Consider the following 18,827-nt stretch of genomic DNA (forward strand, 5'->3'; position numbering starts at 1 on the left):
CATACCACGTTAATCCATTGGCCTTGAACATTGCAGACGCAGCCACAGTTTTATAATCAAACACAGAAAACACTATATATTCCTGGGAAGAGAGTCCCCTCTTTTTTTGGGAGAGAGATCCCAGTATCTGCAAACAAGGAGAAGTCACTGGAACTGCAGGTTCCCAGATCCCATCTAAAATTTCACTGTGAGTGATCTCCATCTCAAGCATTTAAACACTGCATAAATGGTGCAGCAGAATTACAGCGGAACCACAGTAAGGAGCTGTAACAGCCTAAAAGCTGTAGCATCGCAGACCTGAGGAAACGAGAGTAAGGTCTGCGAGGCCGTGAAACCACCTGCTGAGAAGGTGGGAGTATTTTTCCTCACTTCAGTAGATCAAGGCTCAGGAGGAAGATATGCTGTAGGTACAGCATATGTTAAAGCTTCAGATGCTTACATAAAGGCTTTGGACACACGGAAGAGAATTGGCAGTTACACAGAAAGCTAGATGTTAGTGAGCAACACAGAGCAGGTAAGAGATCCCCCTTACTCTTTGACAAAGATCTAGAGAACACCCTTCAAAAGCCTCAACCTACTTTTGTAAGCTAAAGGCAGCAGAGATTTTCAGAAAGCATTGCTCACGGTTCCTGGGCCACTGTCAGCCCGACTGCCCGGGACGGGGCAAGGGGCACCCAGCGCCGCACTGGGCCGGGAGACTGCCCGGGCTCTCTCCGCCCCGGCCGCGGGGAGAAGCGCTGGCTCCAAGCCCCAGCCAGATTCAATGACGGCAGAAGGCGTTCATGTAGGTGTAGGGCCAAGAAACCTGCTCAGCAAGAACCAGCTGCTTTTCCCCTCCGGCGGGCCAGTGCTCGCCTCCCCGCAAAGCCCCCTCCCAGCCCGGGCTCAGCCCCGGTCGGTCGATTCCTTCCTCTCGGCCCAACTCCTCCGCAGCGTCCGCACCCGGCCGGACTCTCCGGAAGCACCGCACACGGAAATGGGTGGACGGACCCTAAAAAAAGGCACCCCCTGATGGTGACAGACATGCACCGCGTCCAATAAGTATCGAGAGCGCGCCACAAGGGCCAATGGCACGGCGGGGCGGGCGGAGGCGGCCGCGCGCCGGGAGCCTTGGTAACGCGCGGGCCGCGTGTGTCGAGTGCGGGTGGTTGGGGACGGTTCTGCCCCACGATGAAGATCGAGGAGGTGAAGAGCACTTCGAAGACGCAGCGCATCGCCGCCCACAGCCATGTCAAGGGGCTGGGGCTGGACGAGAGCGGCACCGCCAAGCCGGCGGGGGCCGGGCTCGTGGGGCAGGAGAACGCGCGGGAGGTGAGCGAGGGGGGCGGCAGGGCCCGGCCGAGGCTCCCCTGGGGCTCTGCAGCCTGCCCCCCAGTTGAGGTGGAAGCCTCAGGGGCCCCGGGCGGCTCGGGGGCCAGGTCCGATCTATGCTGGCTGTCTTTATAAGTCCCGTTAGTGAGCGAAAGTCTTTGCCTGGGCTCCTCCGTGTGTTCTGCTACTGCGTGAGAAGTGATGGGGGTAATCGAGGCTATTCCTTACACCGCTACTTTCTTGCATCAGCTGGCGGCGAGGGCAGGTGACTGTCTCCCGGGGTTTGGGCGTGGAAATTGGGGTATCAAAGGCAGTGAAACCTACGAAAAGTCGAGATTGGGTGCAAGTGGGGATTGGAGCTTCCGTTTCAGTCTGGGCGTTCAAAGTCAGAGATTCATTTCCTGCTTTATTTTTAAACCTTTACATACGCATCCAACTCTACGAGGGGGAAAGGAGTTTATGCTCTTAAGTTGTGTTTTGTTGTCTGTGGTTTTTTAATTTTTTTTAAATGTCTGTGTCAGATAAGGTGATTGTGGGAAGTAGGTTTTTCTGATCTTGCCTCCCCTTTTGTGTGCATGAAATTGAAATTAGTGGGCTCACAAAACCTAGTATTTCTAAACACTTTTAGTAATACTGGAACAAAAGGTATTATAGCAATATGTGCGTTAACAGTGTAAATGCCTATTTAACTTATAGGCTTGTGGGGTTATAGTGGAACTAATCAAAAGCAAGAAAATGGCTGGCAGAGCTGTGCTGTTGGCAGGACCTCCTGGAACTGGCAAGGTATTATTTTTCTTTTTTGATGTGAAATAAAGTATTCCCAAATCTATTTTATTTTAATTTGTTGTCAAAACCATTTTAGGGTAGTGGATACAGAATGTTTTCATCTACTAGATTTTTTTTCAAAAATGTATTGACATGGTTTCCTGCTTTATATTTTGATTTTTGCCATGTCATCAACATTGGCAGTGTCCAGTGGTGTGTTCAGGCATCATCAGTGTGAATCCACCGCTTGTAGGGTACCAAACACGTAGGTCATATGGTCTCTGAAGGAGGGTCCTAGAAGTTAATTTTATATCAAAAGCCTAAATAGTTTTTGCTTTGTTTATTTTTTTTCCCATTTTTCCCATTTAAGGCTTTTTGCATTTATAGCAGATGTCAAATTCAAATGCCAAATATTGTTTCTTTAAGGTGCTTTATAAGTCTTTGATAAAAGTCACTTTATATGTGTCTAACTTGTTTTGGGGGGGAAGAGGGTTGTTATATGTGCGAAATACATGTTAGACATAATAGTCTTAATATTAAATTGATAGTTGATATATGGAAGGTGATATGATGAGGAAAGTTAACTTTGTGCAGATAGAATCATTTGTTAATGCTCATAAAAATTAATGTGTGGGGTTTGGTTTTTTTTTTTTTAAGACTGCTTTGGCTTTAGCTATTGCTCAGGAACTGGGAAGTAAAGTTCCCTTTTGTCCTATGGTTGGAAGTGAGGTCTATTCCACTGAGATCAAGAAAACAGAAGTTCTAATGGAAAACTTCCGACGCGCAATTGGTAAGTTTCAGAAAAAACAGAAGAATTAAGTATTTGCATGATAATTATTTTGCTTTTTCCAAGTCATCTAAAGGAAAAACTTTTCAGTGGTCATGGTGGTTTTCAGATTATTTTATGTTCTTTTCTTCAGTGCTGATCCTAATTTAGTGAATCTCTTCCACACTTAGTGGAGTCACGTTTTCTGTTTATAAACCATAATTTAATTGTTGTATTATAGTTTATTCTACTTCCCCAGATTCTCCTCTCATCCTCCAGGTTTATCTCCTGGTTTTGCCTGTGGCTCTGAATAAAGCTGAAAGAAAAATTATTTTTCGTTTCTTACATTAGCAGAAATACTTGCAGACAGAAAAATGGTCTCTCCTTTTTTTATTTTAGTGATTCACCCTACTAAGCAAACAGTCTTCATCCGGTGTTCCCAAATGGCACTATTATCCTGACTTAGGGTTCCAGCAAGCACAAAGAAAGTTCCATGCCAACAAAATAAATACTTTAAGTTAATGTCTTCCTCAATTCTGGAGTGCTTTTACAAGCTTGATGTAAATTGGTTAAACTTGCAATACAACCTCAATGAGTATCTAAAATCTCTTATATGATCGCTGCTGACAGCTGATAAATGCAGTTAGAAGTGGCCCTTGTTTGCGTGAGGATTGGCTGAAGAGAGCCTAACTGATTTTAACACTGAACATATTAACAGTTAATTTTCCTGGTTTGTGTACCATGTTTCCCCTTGGACTTCATCCAAGTATTTGGTGGCAGTAAGGTGAAGAATTCTCTCAGTTCTGCAATGAAACAGAAGTATTCCATTGACTTTTAAAAGAAAGCAACTCTCAGTAGTCTCTGGTCTTCTAGTTCCCGTGAATCTGGCAGGCCCTGGGGGAGGGAAGCCAGAGACTGAGTAGTCTGCAATATTTCCTTGATGTGATGAAGTTCCCTGTCAGAGATTTGGAAATCTGAACCAACAGATGAAACTTATGCCATCCATGTTGTCATTTCTAGAGATAGCAGTATTTTAACTCTCTAAGGTTTAACAGCCAGCTACATTGTTAGTTCACTGCATTCCCTGAATGTCAATAGAGAGATACTTCTAAATAAGTATTGGTGTTAATGAAAGATGGAACTTCTTTTATTCCTTTCTGTTGAATTCCATGTCACATTTTCATAACACACCCTTTATTGAATATTTTTATCAGCGTAAAAAAAAAAAAAATCTCCGCAATATTTTAAAGGATTAGTAACTACCATTTCTCATAATGGAACATTTTCCAATCATGTTTAAATCTCAGTTATGTTTTAGCTTCCCTGCCTGGTAAATTAATAATTTACAAGGGTGTGTTTTTAAAAAAATAATAATTTTGTGTGCACGGTGCAATGTCAGCTGTGACTGTGTGCAAGAGAAGCTTCAGCTCACATGTCAAGCAGTATCTAAAGTATTCATTTAGGGTTTGGGTTTTTTTGTTGTTGTTTTTTTTTTTTTGGCAGGGGGAGTTATGATTCCTTACTAGCAGGTTCTGTACACATCATCTATTGTTCATATTGTGCATTTTACTTTCAGAGGGTTTAGCCACCTCAATTTATAAAAATGTTGAGGGATGTTAACATTTTTTTTTTTTCCTTGGAAACAATAGAGTCTGACTGGTTTGGACCCATTACTGTGTAAGGAAACTGGGATGACTCTGAGTTTACAGAATTTTTATTGTTGCGAGTCTTTTAATAATAGACTTGACATAGTCTTATGGCCAAGTACTGCTTGGGGTATAGTAGAGAGTTTGTAACACCTAAGAAACATGAAAGGACAGAGTGGGAAATGAGAAGATGGAATTGTTGTACAGGTTAAAAAAACTTCGGCTGAGAGAGATTAATCCTGTTTAGAGCTTATTAGCAGCTGGCAGGGATGATGACAGTAGCTAATGTTAGAGCTCAGTTGCAGTAAAAAATAACTACTGGAATAGCCACTTAAATAGCATATCTGTTCCCTGTGTCTCCAAATTGTAACTGCCAGTAAATCAAACAAGCACTATTTAACTCCATATAGCGCTATTGAACCAAAACATGAAATAGCCCACAACTGCCATCTTAGACTCATGCCTCTGATTTGTAAGTAGGAAATGTCTCTGTTTAAGTTGAAGAGCTCTTTTGAGAATGAAGTTCATAGTTGATACATGCAGATTCATTTGAAAACAAATTATAATCAGCAGCAAGTTCAAAGCATCAATTACCTTTGTTCAGATCATGTTCATCTGTAAATATTTTCTATAGACACATCTATATGAGCACATTAGTTTAGATTAGCGGCATGCTTTTGAAGCAAATCTCTAGGTTGTCCTCGCTGACTCGGCTTTGTTTGTGTTGTGGAGCAGACTCTGAGCATGTGAATTGGATTCTTATCAGATGGAATGAAACTGGAAGTTGTGCTTTAGTAGCATACAAAATATACCCCAAACACAAATGGGCTTCCAGTTTTTCAGAGCAGAATAGAGCTTGTGCTGAAAGTTTAAAAACAAAACAAAAAGGAAAGACAAACCTGTGAATGTCCGCTTCTCAGCACTAGCAGCTCCCGTATTGCTTCACGTTCCTTGCATATGTAGCATATGTGATGCAGCCTTGTCTAGGTCAGTTTTATAACTCAAAGGTTCGTTATTTTTTTTGTCTGATATCTTGGCATACCTGAAAAACATTTTAAAAAATTACTAAAATTAACTTCTGTATAGAACTTCTTATGTCGTGCTAAATAAGAGAAAGCAAACATTTCTTACCAAGAAATTGCCATGTTATCCACAATTAACCTGTTTCTCACATTTCAAATCCCAGTCTTAATTTGGGTCCAGTAGAGGGAGACAGACTCATATTTGTCAGTTCTTTATATTTCCCTATCAGCAACTCAAGATTACTGGTGAAGTGTCTGATCTATTTCAAAGCAAAATGAAAAGTTATGGAACAAGGAAAGTTTTATAAAGTCCTAATAGCCTCAGACTGGGCAGGATGACTTCCTTATATCTTGTTACAGCCCATTCATTATTTTTGGTATGGCATGTGTGTCTCATAAAATACTTTACAGAGTCTCTTCAGATGTGGGTTCTTTGAACTTTATGTAGTTAGAACGTCTGCATAATTGTAGCAGTGGTGGTGATGATAGTGGTTTTTCTTTGGAACAGTCTAACCGTAAAACTCTTCAACTCTGTATTATTCATCAATTTAAAATAACTTAGTTAATTACAATAGTTGTGACCCAGATACTACGATGATTGCTCAACTGTCTGAAAACCAATGAAGTAAGGATGTCATTGTCAGCTATTTTGAAATAGTTTTAAATTTGCATTATAGCAGATTCTGCTAAATTTTATCTAGCTCACCTTTTGCTATTAACTTGAAAAATATTTTAAATTATACATTAACCTTTTCTTAAACTTACGAGGTTCTAACACAATACCTGTTAATCAATTTATGTTATTTTTAACTCAGTTGCTAAAATTTAAAGTTTTTTTATGAAGTTACTTTTTTTCTTCTGTCTTTTTCCTTACTTTGCAGGCCTTTTCTGATGGTTTTTGCAGTTATATTAGTGTCACTGATTTTTAGTTTCAGAAGATGAACTGTTTCTCTGACTTCAGCATAAGGAAACAAATCAAGCAAATCCCCTCTTTGGGGGCATTGAAGAGACTGGGAAAAGAGAGAGGATACTGACATTTGCTTCAAGTAATAATAATAATGGACAGAAAGAAAATAATTTCTTAGGGTTTAATAAACTGCTTTGGAGATCAGAACTTGAGCTGAACTTTCACTCTGATGACACAGGATAAATATTCTCACTTAATATCGAAGAAGAGAACAATAATTGATCTTTCTACTTTTGAAAGTAAAAAATTACCATTAAACATAATGCAGCCTAATAATATGTTACATGCTGTTGGCAGTAATATAGCAGACTCCTGAGTGTATATGGCCATTGATTTGTGTACTGAAACTATTCTAAACAATTTCTTGCAGGGTTGAGGATTAAAGAGACCAAGGAGGTTTATGAAGGAGAAGTCACAGAACTAACTCCATGTGAGACTGAAAATCCTATGGGGGGGTATGGCAAAACCATCAGCCACGTAATTATAGGACTCAAAACTGCAAAGGGAACCAAACAGTTGAAGGTATGTATGGTAGAGTCTCAAAAATGTCCTTAAGTATTTCAGGTCTGCATCTTCTATTTTTAGCACTTCTTATGTCCATTTCAAGCTTTTGATCCCTATCTCTGTAGAGGGGGGATGCCAGGAGGCTATTTTCTTTTGCTAGACAACTTTATCCTACTCCTGAGCATGTATGTTTATCTGCTTTGTGTAGAATATTTAGATGTTAGTCTTGTCTTCTACTAACTGAAATTGGGGATAAACCCATCACTCAGTCAGCAGCCCCTGTTATTTTTCTGTTTGGCAGCAGACACTTGTATGTCTTCAACGAGTTAAAGGAGAGTTTAAGCAGGAAGAGATCCTCATGCAGTTTTGCAGCATTACTAATACCACAGAAAAATGGGCTGAGTTGGGAATCTGAACTATGCTCTGCCTCAGTCTGTGATACGCTCACACTGACCGTGGCTATAAATTCATGTTCGTGATAACAAACATATGAGAAAGGTCTTGTTTGGTTTTGTTTTCCTGATTCTCAACTGAATTTTTGAGGATAATTTTGGGAAATCTTGCCTGCTTCAGTGTAAATTTTTCTTTCTGACACATCCCTTCTTTCTACGTGGGGAGGTATGTTCTAGTGAATATTTGATTTGAACTGGAAATTGAGCTGGTGTGGTGCCAGCTCAGACCCACTTTCCCTTTGTTGTCTTGTACAAGTCTCTGTCAATGTTGTTCAATTTGCCTGTCAGTTAGAGTACGAGAGAACTGAAAGCTGTCTCTGTTGTTAAGTACCGTCTTCCATTTGTTCACTCTGAAAACAACAAAATGCAGAACAAAAGTGAATAAACATGTACTGAGAGAAACAAAAGCATCTAATGTATTCCACATTCACTCTCCCTCACACAGCTCCACAGAGGATACAGATTCAGGAAAGCAAGTAGCATAATCCAGTGCTATAGCCAGATTTTTTTATAAAAGTTTTGTTACAAAGCAAGAGAAGTGCTGCATCCTCGTAAGAAGTATATTGTCACATTACACAAAGGCATACTTTGTGATAGTAAGTGGTACCATTATCATGTTCCTGGCACTTACCATCACTTCCTTCAGATAGCACATTTTTTTTGTAAGAAAATAAGTTCTGTGCATCTTCTTTCAGATTTATTCTCTATCACTACTCCAAGTGTTACAGCTTTATAAATTCCTAGAGGGATTGCTGGAGGGAGTTGCAGTTTAATTTTGTCTGGTGGGAGTGAGCTTTAGACTAAATCTCTCTTCCTTGATTACCATAACAATATGGAACCGTTTTGACCAACTGTGATGTTTGCTTGTCTCCAGCTGGACCCAAGCATATTTGAAAGTTTGCAGAAGGAGCGAGTGGAAACTGGTGACGTTATTTATATTGAAGCAAACAGTGGAGCCGTCAAGGTAAAGAAAAGTTCTGTACTTTTATGCAGGTGTATGTATTCTTGCAGACCTTTCTCTGCCTTTGTCAGAAGACTCTCTGATTTATTAACCTTAACTGACATGAAATGGTTACATGGAAGTTTTAAAAAGAGCACAGTGTTTTCCTTATCTGGAGAGAAAATTCTCTCTTGCCCTGAAAGAACATGGTCATCTGGTTCACAATTAAGGTCATCTGGCAAGGAAGCTATCACTGATGCTGTCTGGATGAGGTTTCTTTTCTGTAAGATCAAGACATCTTTCAGGGAAGGGGGAAAAAACCAAGCAACTTTAGTGATTTTCAGGCTGACGTGTGCAGTGTATTTAATCTTTCTTTTATCGCTCTGGTATTTTCTCCACAAGATATATACATGTAGAAGGGAATACTGCATTAGTTAGCATTCTTTTCATATCTGATTTAAAAAGTAGTGTACAGCGATACTTGCTGTTTAATGGATGAGTATAATATTTTGTATCGTATAATAAATCACCCACCTACAAAGGAGTCTTGAACAGTTGTCCCAATCTCTAGTTAATCTGCTGGATTTGTCCTTTAGCAAGAATTGCATACGGTTAAAAGAAGGGGAGAAAGGAGTGGAATATTCTTACCACTGAAAATATCAGGTGTTTTTCAACAGAGTTTTTGAGCTTTGATCAGTAGATAGGGTATGCCTGTTGCTAAGCAGGGAATGGGATGTCTGAATTGTCATCTGAAGCTTGTCAGGACTGGAATTGTGAACCAAGCCCTTTATCTTTATCAAGTTCACGTCACTCAGGTTTTGGCACTGAAACTAATTCTATACCTGGGTTTCTCCTCTTTCTTTTTCTCAGAGGCAAGGCAGGTGTGATATCTATGCTACGGAATTTGACCTTGAAGCTGAAGAGTATGTTCCCTTGCCAAAGGGTGATGTGCACAAGAAAAAGGAAATTATTCAGGATGTCACCCTGCATGACTTGGATGTGGCCAATGCTCGGCCTCAGGTATCTGACTCCACAGTAGAAGTCTTTACAGAAGAATTATTTGACGTACATGTGATGGTTACTAGAATAATCAAGGAGATGTAGAAAGTTGAGCTGTCCTAAATGACCCTCAAAGATTCCACTATAGGAAAAGCAATAGGTGTTACACCATGAAGGCCAGTCTACCTCTTCTCTCTGGAGGGAAGTCATGCTGCAGTTGTCTATCTCAGTGGCCCTGCCATATAGGTTAAAGAGGCAGTTGCTAGGTTAGGATTCATACACCTGGTTATGGACTAGTTATCTGAGTACGTTTTCTAACACTACAGAGAACAGCCTTATCGCCATAGCAGAGCTCCCACATGGATATTTGGGATCTGCTACCTTCACAATTAATGAAAAATCTAGACCTAGCTCTCCCCTTCCCTCCACCACTGTGCCCCATCGCCTGCAGAAAAAGAGCAGTGTGGGCTGCTCTTCTTGACCAGGAAAAGAGATTATTACTTTTTCTCCAAAAGGAATGTTGCCTACAGATGTGAGGTAACAGCAGCCAGATCTGCATCATTTTAGTTATTGAAAGTTCTGAATACAGATTAATTTATTCTGCTCTGTGTTTATGGTTTTGTGGCCCTGAAATGGAAACTGCAAGCACTATGATAAAAGGTCACTAAGTATTTTTGACTGCTGCAGATTCTGTTGATGACCCTGCTTCCTTCAGAAATGTTTCATAACCTCTTGTTAAATTTCCTTGTGACTTTCAGTAGAGCTCTGAACATATTGCAGCAAAAAATTGAAAATAGGAGAATTACTCCTTGCTGTATCTTAACATAAACCCAGTATTGAGGGAATTCCTTCTATGTCATAAACAAAAGCCACTAACAATGCAGTGTCTTTGTTTAAAGGCTGGCATCACTACAGTATGATACTACAAGCCTTTAACCTACTCCATTTCAAATTAAACTTTTTCCAACAAAATCATTTACGTGATAAAAATCAAGGTGTTCAAAACTCTTAAAACTCAGCATAATTGTTTCTGTGTTTACAGGTTGAACACCTACTGTGCACGCAGGCAATCCAAGTCTCTGTGTTCCCTGACAATTTTAGTCCTTAAGAGTCTGTCTGTGACAGTTTTTTTTTTAAAAGAGGATATCTCATTTTGGGTTTTTATGTTCTCCAAATGAACGAGGCTAAAGAAAGGATGAGGAGGTAGCAAAATGATTATGTTTAGAATACTGCTGCAGTGAAGTGACCTAACCTTTGACAAATTTTTAACCAAATAAAGTATCATGTTAACTGCAAGAAAAAACTTCTTTAACCAATTCCTGATTTATAAAATTCTCATGGTATGTGTTCACTCCAAGACCTCATAGCTGATCTGTAACTTTCTTTTCCTAGGGTGGGCAAGACATCCTTTCTATGATGGGACAATTGATGAAGCCTAAGAAAACTGAGATTACTGGTATGAGTCCTGCATGGTATTTTTAGAGTAATATAACCTATATGTTTGCTAGTTAGAAAAGGATTACAAATAGGGTTATTCATACATCATCTCTAAATGAATGCCTATGTAATATTTATTCATAAATATTCAGATTTCAAAAAGCAGTGATACAGCTGCTAGAACTGCAATGGCTGGAAACAGTACAACATATTATTGGTTCATGCATAGAATGATAAAATATATACTGTACTCTACACCTATCTTTCTGGGGAGAAAGAGGTTAGAAAGCTAGTGCCCTCCCCCTTTCTCAAAACACTCCTACAAGAGAGTGTGAGGTTCACACTTTTGACAAAGAGCCAAACTGAACAACAACAAAATCTAAAAAACATTGTTAGGATGCATGCTTATGTGAAGCAACCATACTGAATTTCTGTGGAGTAGAAAAAGGACTTCTAAAGGCTCTTAGCCTTGGTTTGGTTTAGACACCTCTGTAGCAGCTGTCTATTGACTTGATGCTCTAAGTGCACTGCTGCTCTTCCTACCTACAGATCATTGGAGAGAAAAAAAAAAAATCTACAGAAAGATCTATTCTCCTTTTTGCTTTGAAAGAAATGATGTTTCAGTAAGTGACTATCTAAATCTAGATCAAAGCCTGTTCCAATACCTAACTTGAATGGCGGTCTTTTGAAGTATTTCATTTGTTCCAGAGGTCACTTTGCTTATTCTAATGTCAAATTTATCGATGTAACATCTTGCATAGCTTTGAGATCCATATGTTCACAGAAATTTATATAGTCCTATTTTTTTGTTGTTGTTAAACACAACTTTTTTACTGAAATACAGTAGCAATATTTTATTCTTTCAGTGATGTTCTTTTCAGCCATGCTTGGAAACTTTTAAGTTTCATGTTTTAAACTGAAGTTTGACTGACTTCCCCCCTGCCAAACTCCCCAAACCCACAAAAATCATAGTTTTTCACAAGCCACGTGAGGGGACAGACTACCCCAGTTATGCGCTAGAAGTTCAGTTTAGAAATACTGTGTTGCACAGATGTCTCCCCAATACAGTAGTGAATGCTACAGAATTCTAGTGTGACAGAGATTTTTCCCTGTGGCGGTAAGATATCAAACCATGAAGAAAATTCAAGGAGAATTTTACTTGCTTTCAGTCTTTCATATAGACCTATATTTCACTAGCAGAACAACTAACAGTTTGTTTTTGTTCTCAGACAAACTTCGAGGAGAGATAAATAAGGTGGTAAATAAATACATAGATCAAGGCATCGCAGAGCTAGTCCCAGGTGTACTCTTTGTAGATGAAGTTCACATGCTGGATATTGAATGTTTCACATACCTGCACCGAGCACTGGAATCTTCTATTTCCCCCATTGTCATCTTTGCTTCCAATCGAGGAAACTGCGTTATCAGGTATGATGTCGAAAGTTGAATTTTCCAGTTTGCATTGGTCTGTAAACCTTGGAATTAGCTGTATCAGCAGTTACAATCTTTGAAGGCTTTTGTCTCTGATACTGACATCTGTGATAATCCCTGGGTTACAAGCTATACCAGTGCTCAGGAACTGCTTGTGAGCTTCATGATGGGATAGGCATTTAATGCCAGGCTGACTGAGTTAAAGCAGAATGGAATTCCTCCTTTTATTTCCACTGACATCCCTCTTTCTCTAACAGCTTCTGAATTGTCTTATTTCCTGGGTGATCTGTAACAATTACCTTTCTCATTGGATACCTCAACACATCTGTTGCTTGGACGTTAGGGACATCAAAAGCACCAGGGCTACAAATCATAGTTTCCTGCTTCTCCTGAATCATTTTGCTATTTGCTATCCTCATTGCATCAGACTTAAGCTTCCTGTGCTTACTGTTAAAGCATGTCACAGTTTTGCCTCTCCCTACCCTTTGTTATTTCCTACTATGTTGGTCTGGCTTTTTGTGATTCTTTGGTCTTGCCAACTAGCTTGTTCTTCATCTCCTCTCTAGTTCGTGCTTCCACTTCAATATTTTACACCCATTCAATGCATTCTTTGCATGTTCAGTAAAAGTCCTCTCTTCTTTCAGAGTATTCCTTAAGTTCTAATGCTAATTTGTGGTCTAGGTCTAACTATGTCTAAACAAGCTGTCATTAGCAATGATTGCTACTCTTTAAATTGATTTAATTGAGCTGTGGAACCAGCTATTCCTTTCCCTCTTAGTGGCTCATCTGGTAGTAATCTTTCTCTGGTTGCATTGCTGAGAAGTTAAGGTGATAAGCCCTTCAAAAATGTTTAAGGTGCACATTGCAGCACTCTCTTTGCAAAGGCATAAAAACGCTGTCTTGTAAAAGTAAAGCACATAGAAGTCTGTCAGCATGGATTCACTGTAGATCTTGTTATGAAAAAACTGATGTAAGAAAGGAAGATTTCCATAAAATAGTTGTATCTAACATTGCTAAATTAAGTCCTTAAAAGCAAGCTCTTAACTGTATACTACTATCTCAGGTAGTTAGTGATGCTCCGATTTGCCTGCTGATGGCTCTTAAAAGGGGTTGGGGAAAAACTAATGGTATAGTATAGTTGATTCTGTAACCTCATAAGAGAAGGAATCACTTCAGAGGAGAGAACACCATCTACTCAAGAGTACAGCAGATGATTGCAGGGCATTTTGATTAGTTTCCCAGGGAGGACCATGGCCAAAGCTGCAGTGCCTGAATACTAGCAGTGAACTTAGAAATGTAGTTCTCTACCAGCACTTTACTGTTTTTACCTGCAATCTGTAGATCTCATGAAATCTGGATATCTTTCACTCTTGACTTCACAGCAAATTGTGGTGGTCTTGGAAAACCAAAAGCAGATGTGTCTGCAGCCTTTGCTGTTGGGTGTTGTTCGTCAAACAAATAAAATGGTTGGGGGTCTAGATCCTGCTGTAGCCTTCGCGCCCAGACCTCCACTTCTCAATTTGCTGGACTGCAAGCATGGAATGTAAACCACTGCAGTATTCACTGGAAGGACTGGGGAAGGGATTGAACAGAGTAATGGCTTATTCAGCAAGAGGGGATGTTCTTCAAATGGATGACAGTGTATATAATTTCTACTGATACTGCTAAACAGCTTAGTAAGAATGATTTGTTTCTTGCTGGAAGATACTTTGGAACATTAGCTAAGACTGTATTGTAAGATACAATGCAGGGAAACATGGAAGGAAAGCACCACCTCTAAGTATTTTTGAGTGGCATGTTTAAGAGCTCCAGAAATAGTATTTGTTTCCCTTGGGCTGTCCAGTATGAACTTCAGACTAGAATGTTCCCTGTCTCTCTCTGGGCAGTGCATCTCTATGGGAAGACACAAGAATTGTAAACTAGTAGATGTGTAGACACTTACAACTGATCTTAGTAAAATCAATGTTCTGAACTCAGAATAGTATCTGATCTCTTCCTGTTTGGTTTCTCCTTTAGAGGCACAGAGGATGTAGTGTCTCCTCATGGAATACCACTGGACCTGCTGGATAGAGTGATGATTATCCGAACAATGCTGTATACACCCCAAGAAATGAAGCAGGTATGCACAGCATTTTAAGAGAAATTAAAAAAAGTCCCTGGAGTTCTAGTCTATCAGGATGGCTATGTCTCTGTATATTCTGTTACTATAGAGCTGTTTGACACTTTGTGGTCACCAGGGTTTGTGCCAGAAAGCTTACCACTTCCTAAATGCATGCTGATTCAGTAACGATGTACAGTAAACTGGTTAAAACTGTGCATGCAATTTCTCTGTCTGATTTCCACCCACTGATGAGTTGTATTGGTAAGCATATCTAGAGCTGAAAGTGACATCTCACTTGCATGAAATAGCATGAATTGTTAGCTGACCTTATCTCTTGCACAGATGTGCTTTCTATAGAGTTTGCAGGTTCCAGCAGGTAGTGCTTTTTCAGTTGGTATGAGATGAAGTGTCACATTTTGGTCCCAGACCTCAGGCTGTTCCTCCGCGTAAGAGATGAGAGGGATTGAGGAATGCAATTTTATGCACTGCATTTTTTGCCTCTATGCCCTGTACTATAGCTTTAACCTACTAGGACTGTCTCTTGAAACTGGGAGGATTTTCATGCTCCTAGACAAGTTTGGAAATGTAAGCACAGTAAGTATTGCAGAGATATGTTTCTGAATGCCTGAAACTTTTCCTGTGGGGCCATCACAATGTATTTTGTATCGATTATAATGCTTGGGTGCCATTATGATGCGTCGTGTCAAAGATCCCCCTCATTAGTGTCTCAATGCTGTGAAGTGACACAATGCAGAAGACATTACGGCTTATCATGTCAATTCTTTGTATTATTTAAGAGATAGTGTCAATGGAGGAGAGGTTGTCACTAGATAATAGTCTCTTGCTGCTGGATAAGTGCCAAGGTGAAGCTGAGGCATTTATCGAATATAAACGTAGAGGCAAAGCTTCATTTCACTTGGTTTGAGGAGCTTTTCACATACGCCTGTTGCGAGCCATTCTCAGGATGATTTTTTTGTACTTAAAAGGACACGTTAAAGCATTATGGTATAGATTGCAGTAGAAGCAGCCCAGTGATTTAATAATACTATTACGTTTTGTCTGTACACAAAACAAATTTTAAAGCATGACTTTTACTCAGTCTGGAGATGTTAAAGACTGTTGTCTGGACTTCCCTATACTGTATGTGAATTTTGTGTAGTTAGGGTAGTAGGAGTATGTCCTCTGAGTTACTTTTTGTTAAGGTTGCTATATATAATACCTGCCTAGTGTGCTGTATTATGGTGCAGATAATACACTGTTAAGGAGCTCATTTCTGAACTGTTGATTTTCAGAAGAGCTGGGTAAGTGCTGTGATTTCCACTCTTCCCAGGGGTGAGGGAAAGGAAGTGTTTACAGTAGCATTTCCTAAAGCTAAAAATAGAGTCCAGACTTTGTGTCCCATAAATCATGTTCCCATAGTCAGATAATCTCATCTTCCCTTAAATTAAGGCTTTTGAATGACTGCTTCTCTTGGGAGAAGAGGAGGAGCTATTACATTTAACTTTGGTTTCTAAATAAATACAGTTGAGGGGGTTTAAAAATAAGACATCCATAAATTTATTTCTCTATTTTTCCTCCCATTTTTCTTTCATGCTAGGAAGGAGTTTTCACTGCTGATATTTCTGTGTGAGACTCTTTGCCTTGGCCTTTCACAATTGATTTGTTTATCAGCACAAGAATTATCCGTTTATCTACTGAAAGTTTGTTCATAACCAGTTCAAAATATTTCTCTTTGTGTTGATAAAGTAGAAATCCCATTGTGTAGCTCTGCTCTGAGAGCAAGACCTACAGTTACCTTAGTGCAACCAGAACAGGGAGAACATTCACTTTTATGCATATTCTAGTCAGGTATTGTTGGAATCAAACTTTTTTGCATATGTGCCTGCTTTTAGATAGTAGAGGTTATAACTGGGACTTTTTGTTCCTAATGTATTTTACCTGATAAACACTTACTTTCATATTTCGTAGCAACTTATTAATATATATATTTACTGGGTTGGGCCCTGATCCTTCAGTAAGGTTCTACCAAGTGGCTAGAAAAAGTTATTTTTAAAAGTTGTTAAAGATACAGCATTCAAGATATCTTTTTTCTAGAACAGGAAGAGTAAAGTAGCTGTATTTGAATGAATGGAAAGTGATGTTTGAGTGATCTAAAAGATAGAAAAAAATCTTCAATTTGAAATTGCAATTTGCAGCAGCATTGCCAATATTCAGTATTAATATCTTAGCACAACTTCCTGCCATTTCAAGCCCCTCTCTTTTACTCTGTTCCCTACCCTGACTCCTCTAGCGCATTTTTATGGCTTTAATTTAAACGAGTGCTTCTTGATATCTTGTTTACAAAGCTGCCAAAGTGAAAAATACCTGTATTATATGAGGCTTGCAGTTCCAGAGTTATCTCAGCACTACAACACAACATCATTATCCAGTCTGCCCCTTATCACTCAGCTGGTAATACGGACTACCGAGAGACTTGTGCCACTTTTGTTACAGCTTTATATGCTCAGGCTTATTGGTGATATCTTGCTCTCTAACTTTGTAAAGATCTTCAAACTGGTACAAGCCTGAGACTGTTCTTGAAAGATTAGATTCTTCTTAGTGATTTTTTTTCTTCTTGCAGGAATAGGTGAATCATAGTAAAATAAATCAAAAAGTTACTTTCTATCTTCTTGTCAATTGAATAAAAGGTGTGTTGTGAGCTGCTAAGGAAAGGGCGTAGCTTTCTGTAGGGCTTTTTGGAGGGCTTTGCTGTATAGCGTCAATGATACACTGCAAAATTTAGAAACTAACTGGTGTAGCTTTCCACAAGACTCCAGCTGTCACTTACTTCCTGCATACTTTTTCCATTTCCTTGCATAAGTAAGTTCTCGTATTCTGTTCCTTATTAGTACATATACTTTGCTAACTGTGCAGAATTATCATGAAAGGTTAGTAGTCCAGACGTGTTACTTTACCTGCCTTTTGTGGTAATCAGTTTTTCAACATTATATTTGCCTATTCAAAGACTTAGAATTCTACAAATTCTAGTTTAGTGGTAAATTACACTAGGATAACTCTCCACACCATCTCGTTTTACAGCTTGTCTCATCTTCAAGCTGGCAGAGTTTCCAGATACTAAGCTAAGTAGTATAGCATGCTAATTGTTTGGGCTGGTACCTCACTTACTCATTCATCCCAACAGATCATAAAACTTCGTGCTCAGACAGAAGGAATTAATATTAGTGAAGAAGCTCTAAACCATTTAGGGGAAATTGGTACCAAGACAACCTTAAGGTAAGTTGAGCGCAGTTGGCTTTTAAGTATGACTGGGTCTAAAAACACTGTAGGATAACTCACTCGTGGAAGTGAGACAACCCTCTCCCGTACAATAATGTGCTCTATGAAGAGCATAGTGCTAACATCAAAAAAGAGTGGTAATCCTCCTCTTTCCTCCTTTAAGGAATGTACGTGCTGCAGGGTCTTGCAGACTTTTTATACTGCTGGTAGAGATGTGTGTTTCCTAACAAATCTCCCACCCCTAGATATATTTGGTTCACTGGGATGCACTGGAATTGTAATTATTTATCCATCTCTGTTTGGTCACAGGTATGCTGTGCAGTTACTGACCCCAGCTAACCTGCTTGCCAAGATTAATGGGAAAGACAGCATTGAGAAAGAGCATATCGAAGAAATAAATGAACTTTTCTATGATGCCAAATCCTCAGCAAAAATCTTGGCTGATCAACAGGAGAAGTACATGAAATGAAGAGCTTACCGTGTTAGATGCTTTGAAGTGGCTTTACCCCTTACCCAGGGCTGGCTTAATTATTGAATGAGAAATGTTAATGGTTTGTCTCTTTTGGGACTGAAAAATATTTAAATGTTGGACTGCTTTGTCAGGCCAGAATTAACTATCAAGTGTTCCTATTTCATTATCAACAATAAGATGCTCCATGATGTCTGTATAACATCTTAGTCTCCCTTTTATGAGTATATATATGAAATGAATAGCTCTTGACCCATCAGATTTGTCTTTAGATTTCATTACAGAAGAGCTCTAACTGAAGTTGATGCTTAAGAACAGTCTATTTTCTTTATGAATGGTGTTTTAAAATAGTTTCCTTTTACAGATGAGAACTTTTTTTTCCTGAATCAAAGTTTGTCTGAAGTGCTTTATAATAAAATATTTCAAGAATATTGGAAGCTTGCGTCTGTTTGCCCTGGGTGTTGACCTGCCTAAAGAAACAGTCAAAATAAGTTGGAATTAACAAAGCCAAATATGAGTAAAAAAAATGGATTGAGAACACAAAAATATATCTATAGCAAAGGAAAGAAATAGTAATGGGACGTTTTTAAAGTGTTTACTCTTTTGTAGGTCTTGTTTTTTATTTTCTGAAGACTACTTTGGAGAATGCATTTTCTTGGCCCTATTTAAAGCTTTTCTTCCAGAGTAACTTATAATTTCTTTGTGTTTTCTTAAAGCAGATTAAATTAAAAATTGCTTTCC

The 18,827-nt window shown here is 39.1% G+C and overlaps 1 protein-coding gene across 1 annotated transcript; it reads left to right on the plus strand.

Annotated features, from left to right (window-relative positions):
• The first annotated feature begins 1,170 nt into the window (after window positions 1-1,170).
• RUVBL1 (RuvB like AAA ATPase 1) lies at window positions 1,171-18,511 on the plus strand. The gene is made up of 11 exons (XM_059823201.1): window positions 1,171-1,311; window positions 2,008-2,094; window positions 2,734-2,866; window positions 6,848-6,999; window positions 8,308-8,397; window positions 9,244-9,393; window positions 10,765-10,828; window positions 12,039-12,237; window positions 14,257-14,359; window positions 17,523-17,614; window positions 17,927-18,511. Exons 1-11 carry the CDS (start codon window positions 1,171-1,173, stop codon window positions 18,084-18,086), a joined length of 1,371 nt encoding a protein of 456 aa, XP_059679184.1. The 3' UTR covers window positions 18,087-18,511.
• Window positions 18,512-18,827: the final 316 nt, after the last annotated feature.

The sequence above is a fragment of the Gavia stellata genome, chromosome 12 (assembly GCF_030936135.1).
Source record: "Gavia stellata isolate bGavSte3 chromosome 12, bGavSte3.hap2, whole genome shotgun sequence".
Taxonomy (NCBI): domain Eukaryota; kingdom Metazoa; phylum Chordata; class Aves; order Gaviiformes; family Gaviidae; genus Gavia; species Gavia stellata.

Bases quoted from the DNA above. Each gene is read 5' to 3' on its own strand.
- RUVBL1 (XM_059823201.1), top strand. From the start codon at position 1,171: ATGAAGATCGAGGAGGTGAAGAGCACTTCGAAGACGCAGCGCATCGCC. The intron at 1,312-2,007 runs GTGAGCGAGGGG...TTTAACTTATAG, and splicing joins GGCAGGAGAACGCGCGGGAG to GCTTGTGGGGTTATAGTGGA. The intron at 9,394-10,764 runs GTATCTGACTCC...TTCTTTTCCTAG, and splicing joins TGGCCAATGCTCGGCCTCAG to GGTGGGCAAGACATCCTTTC.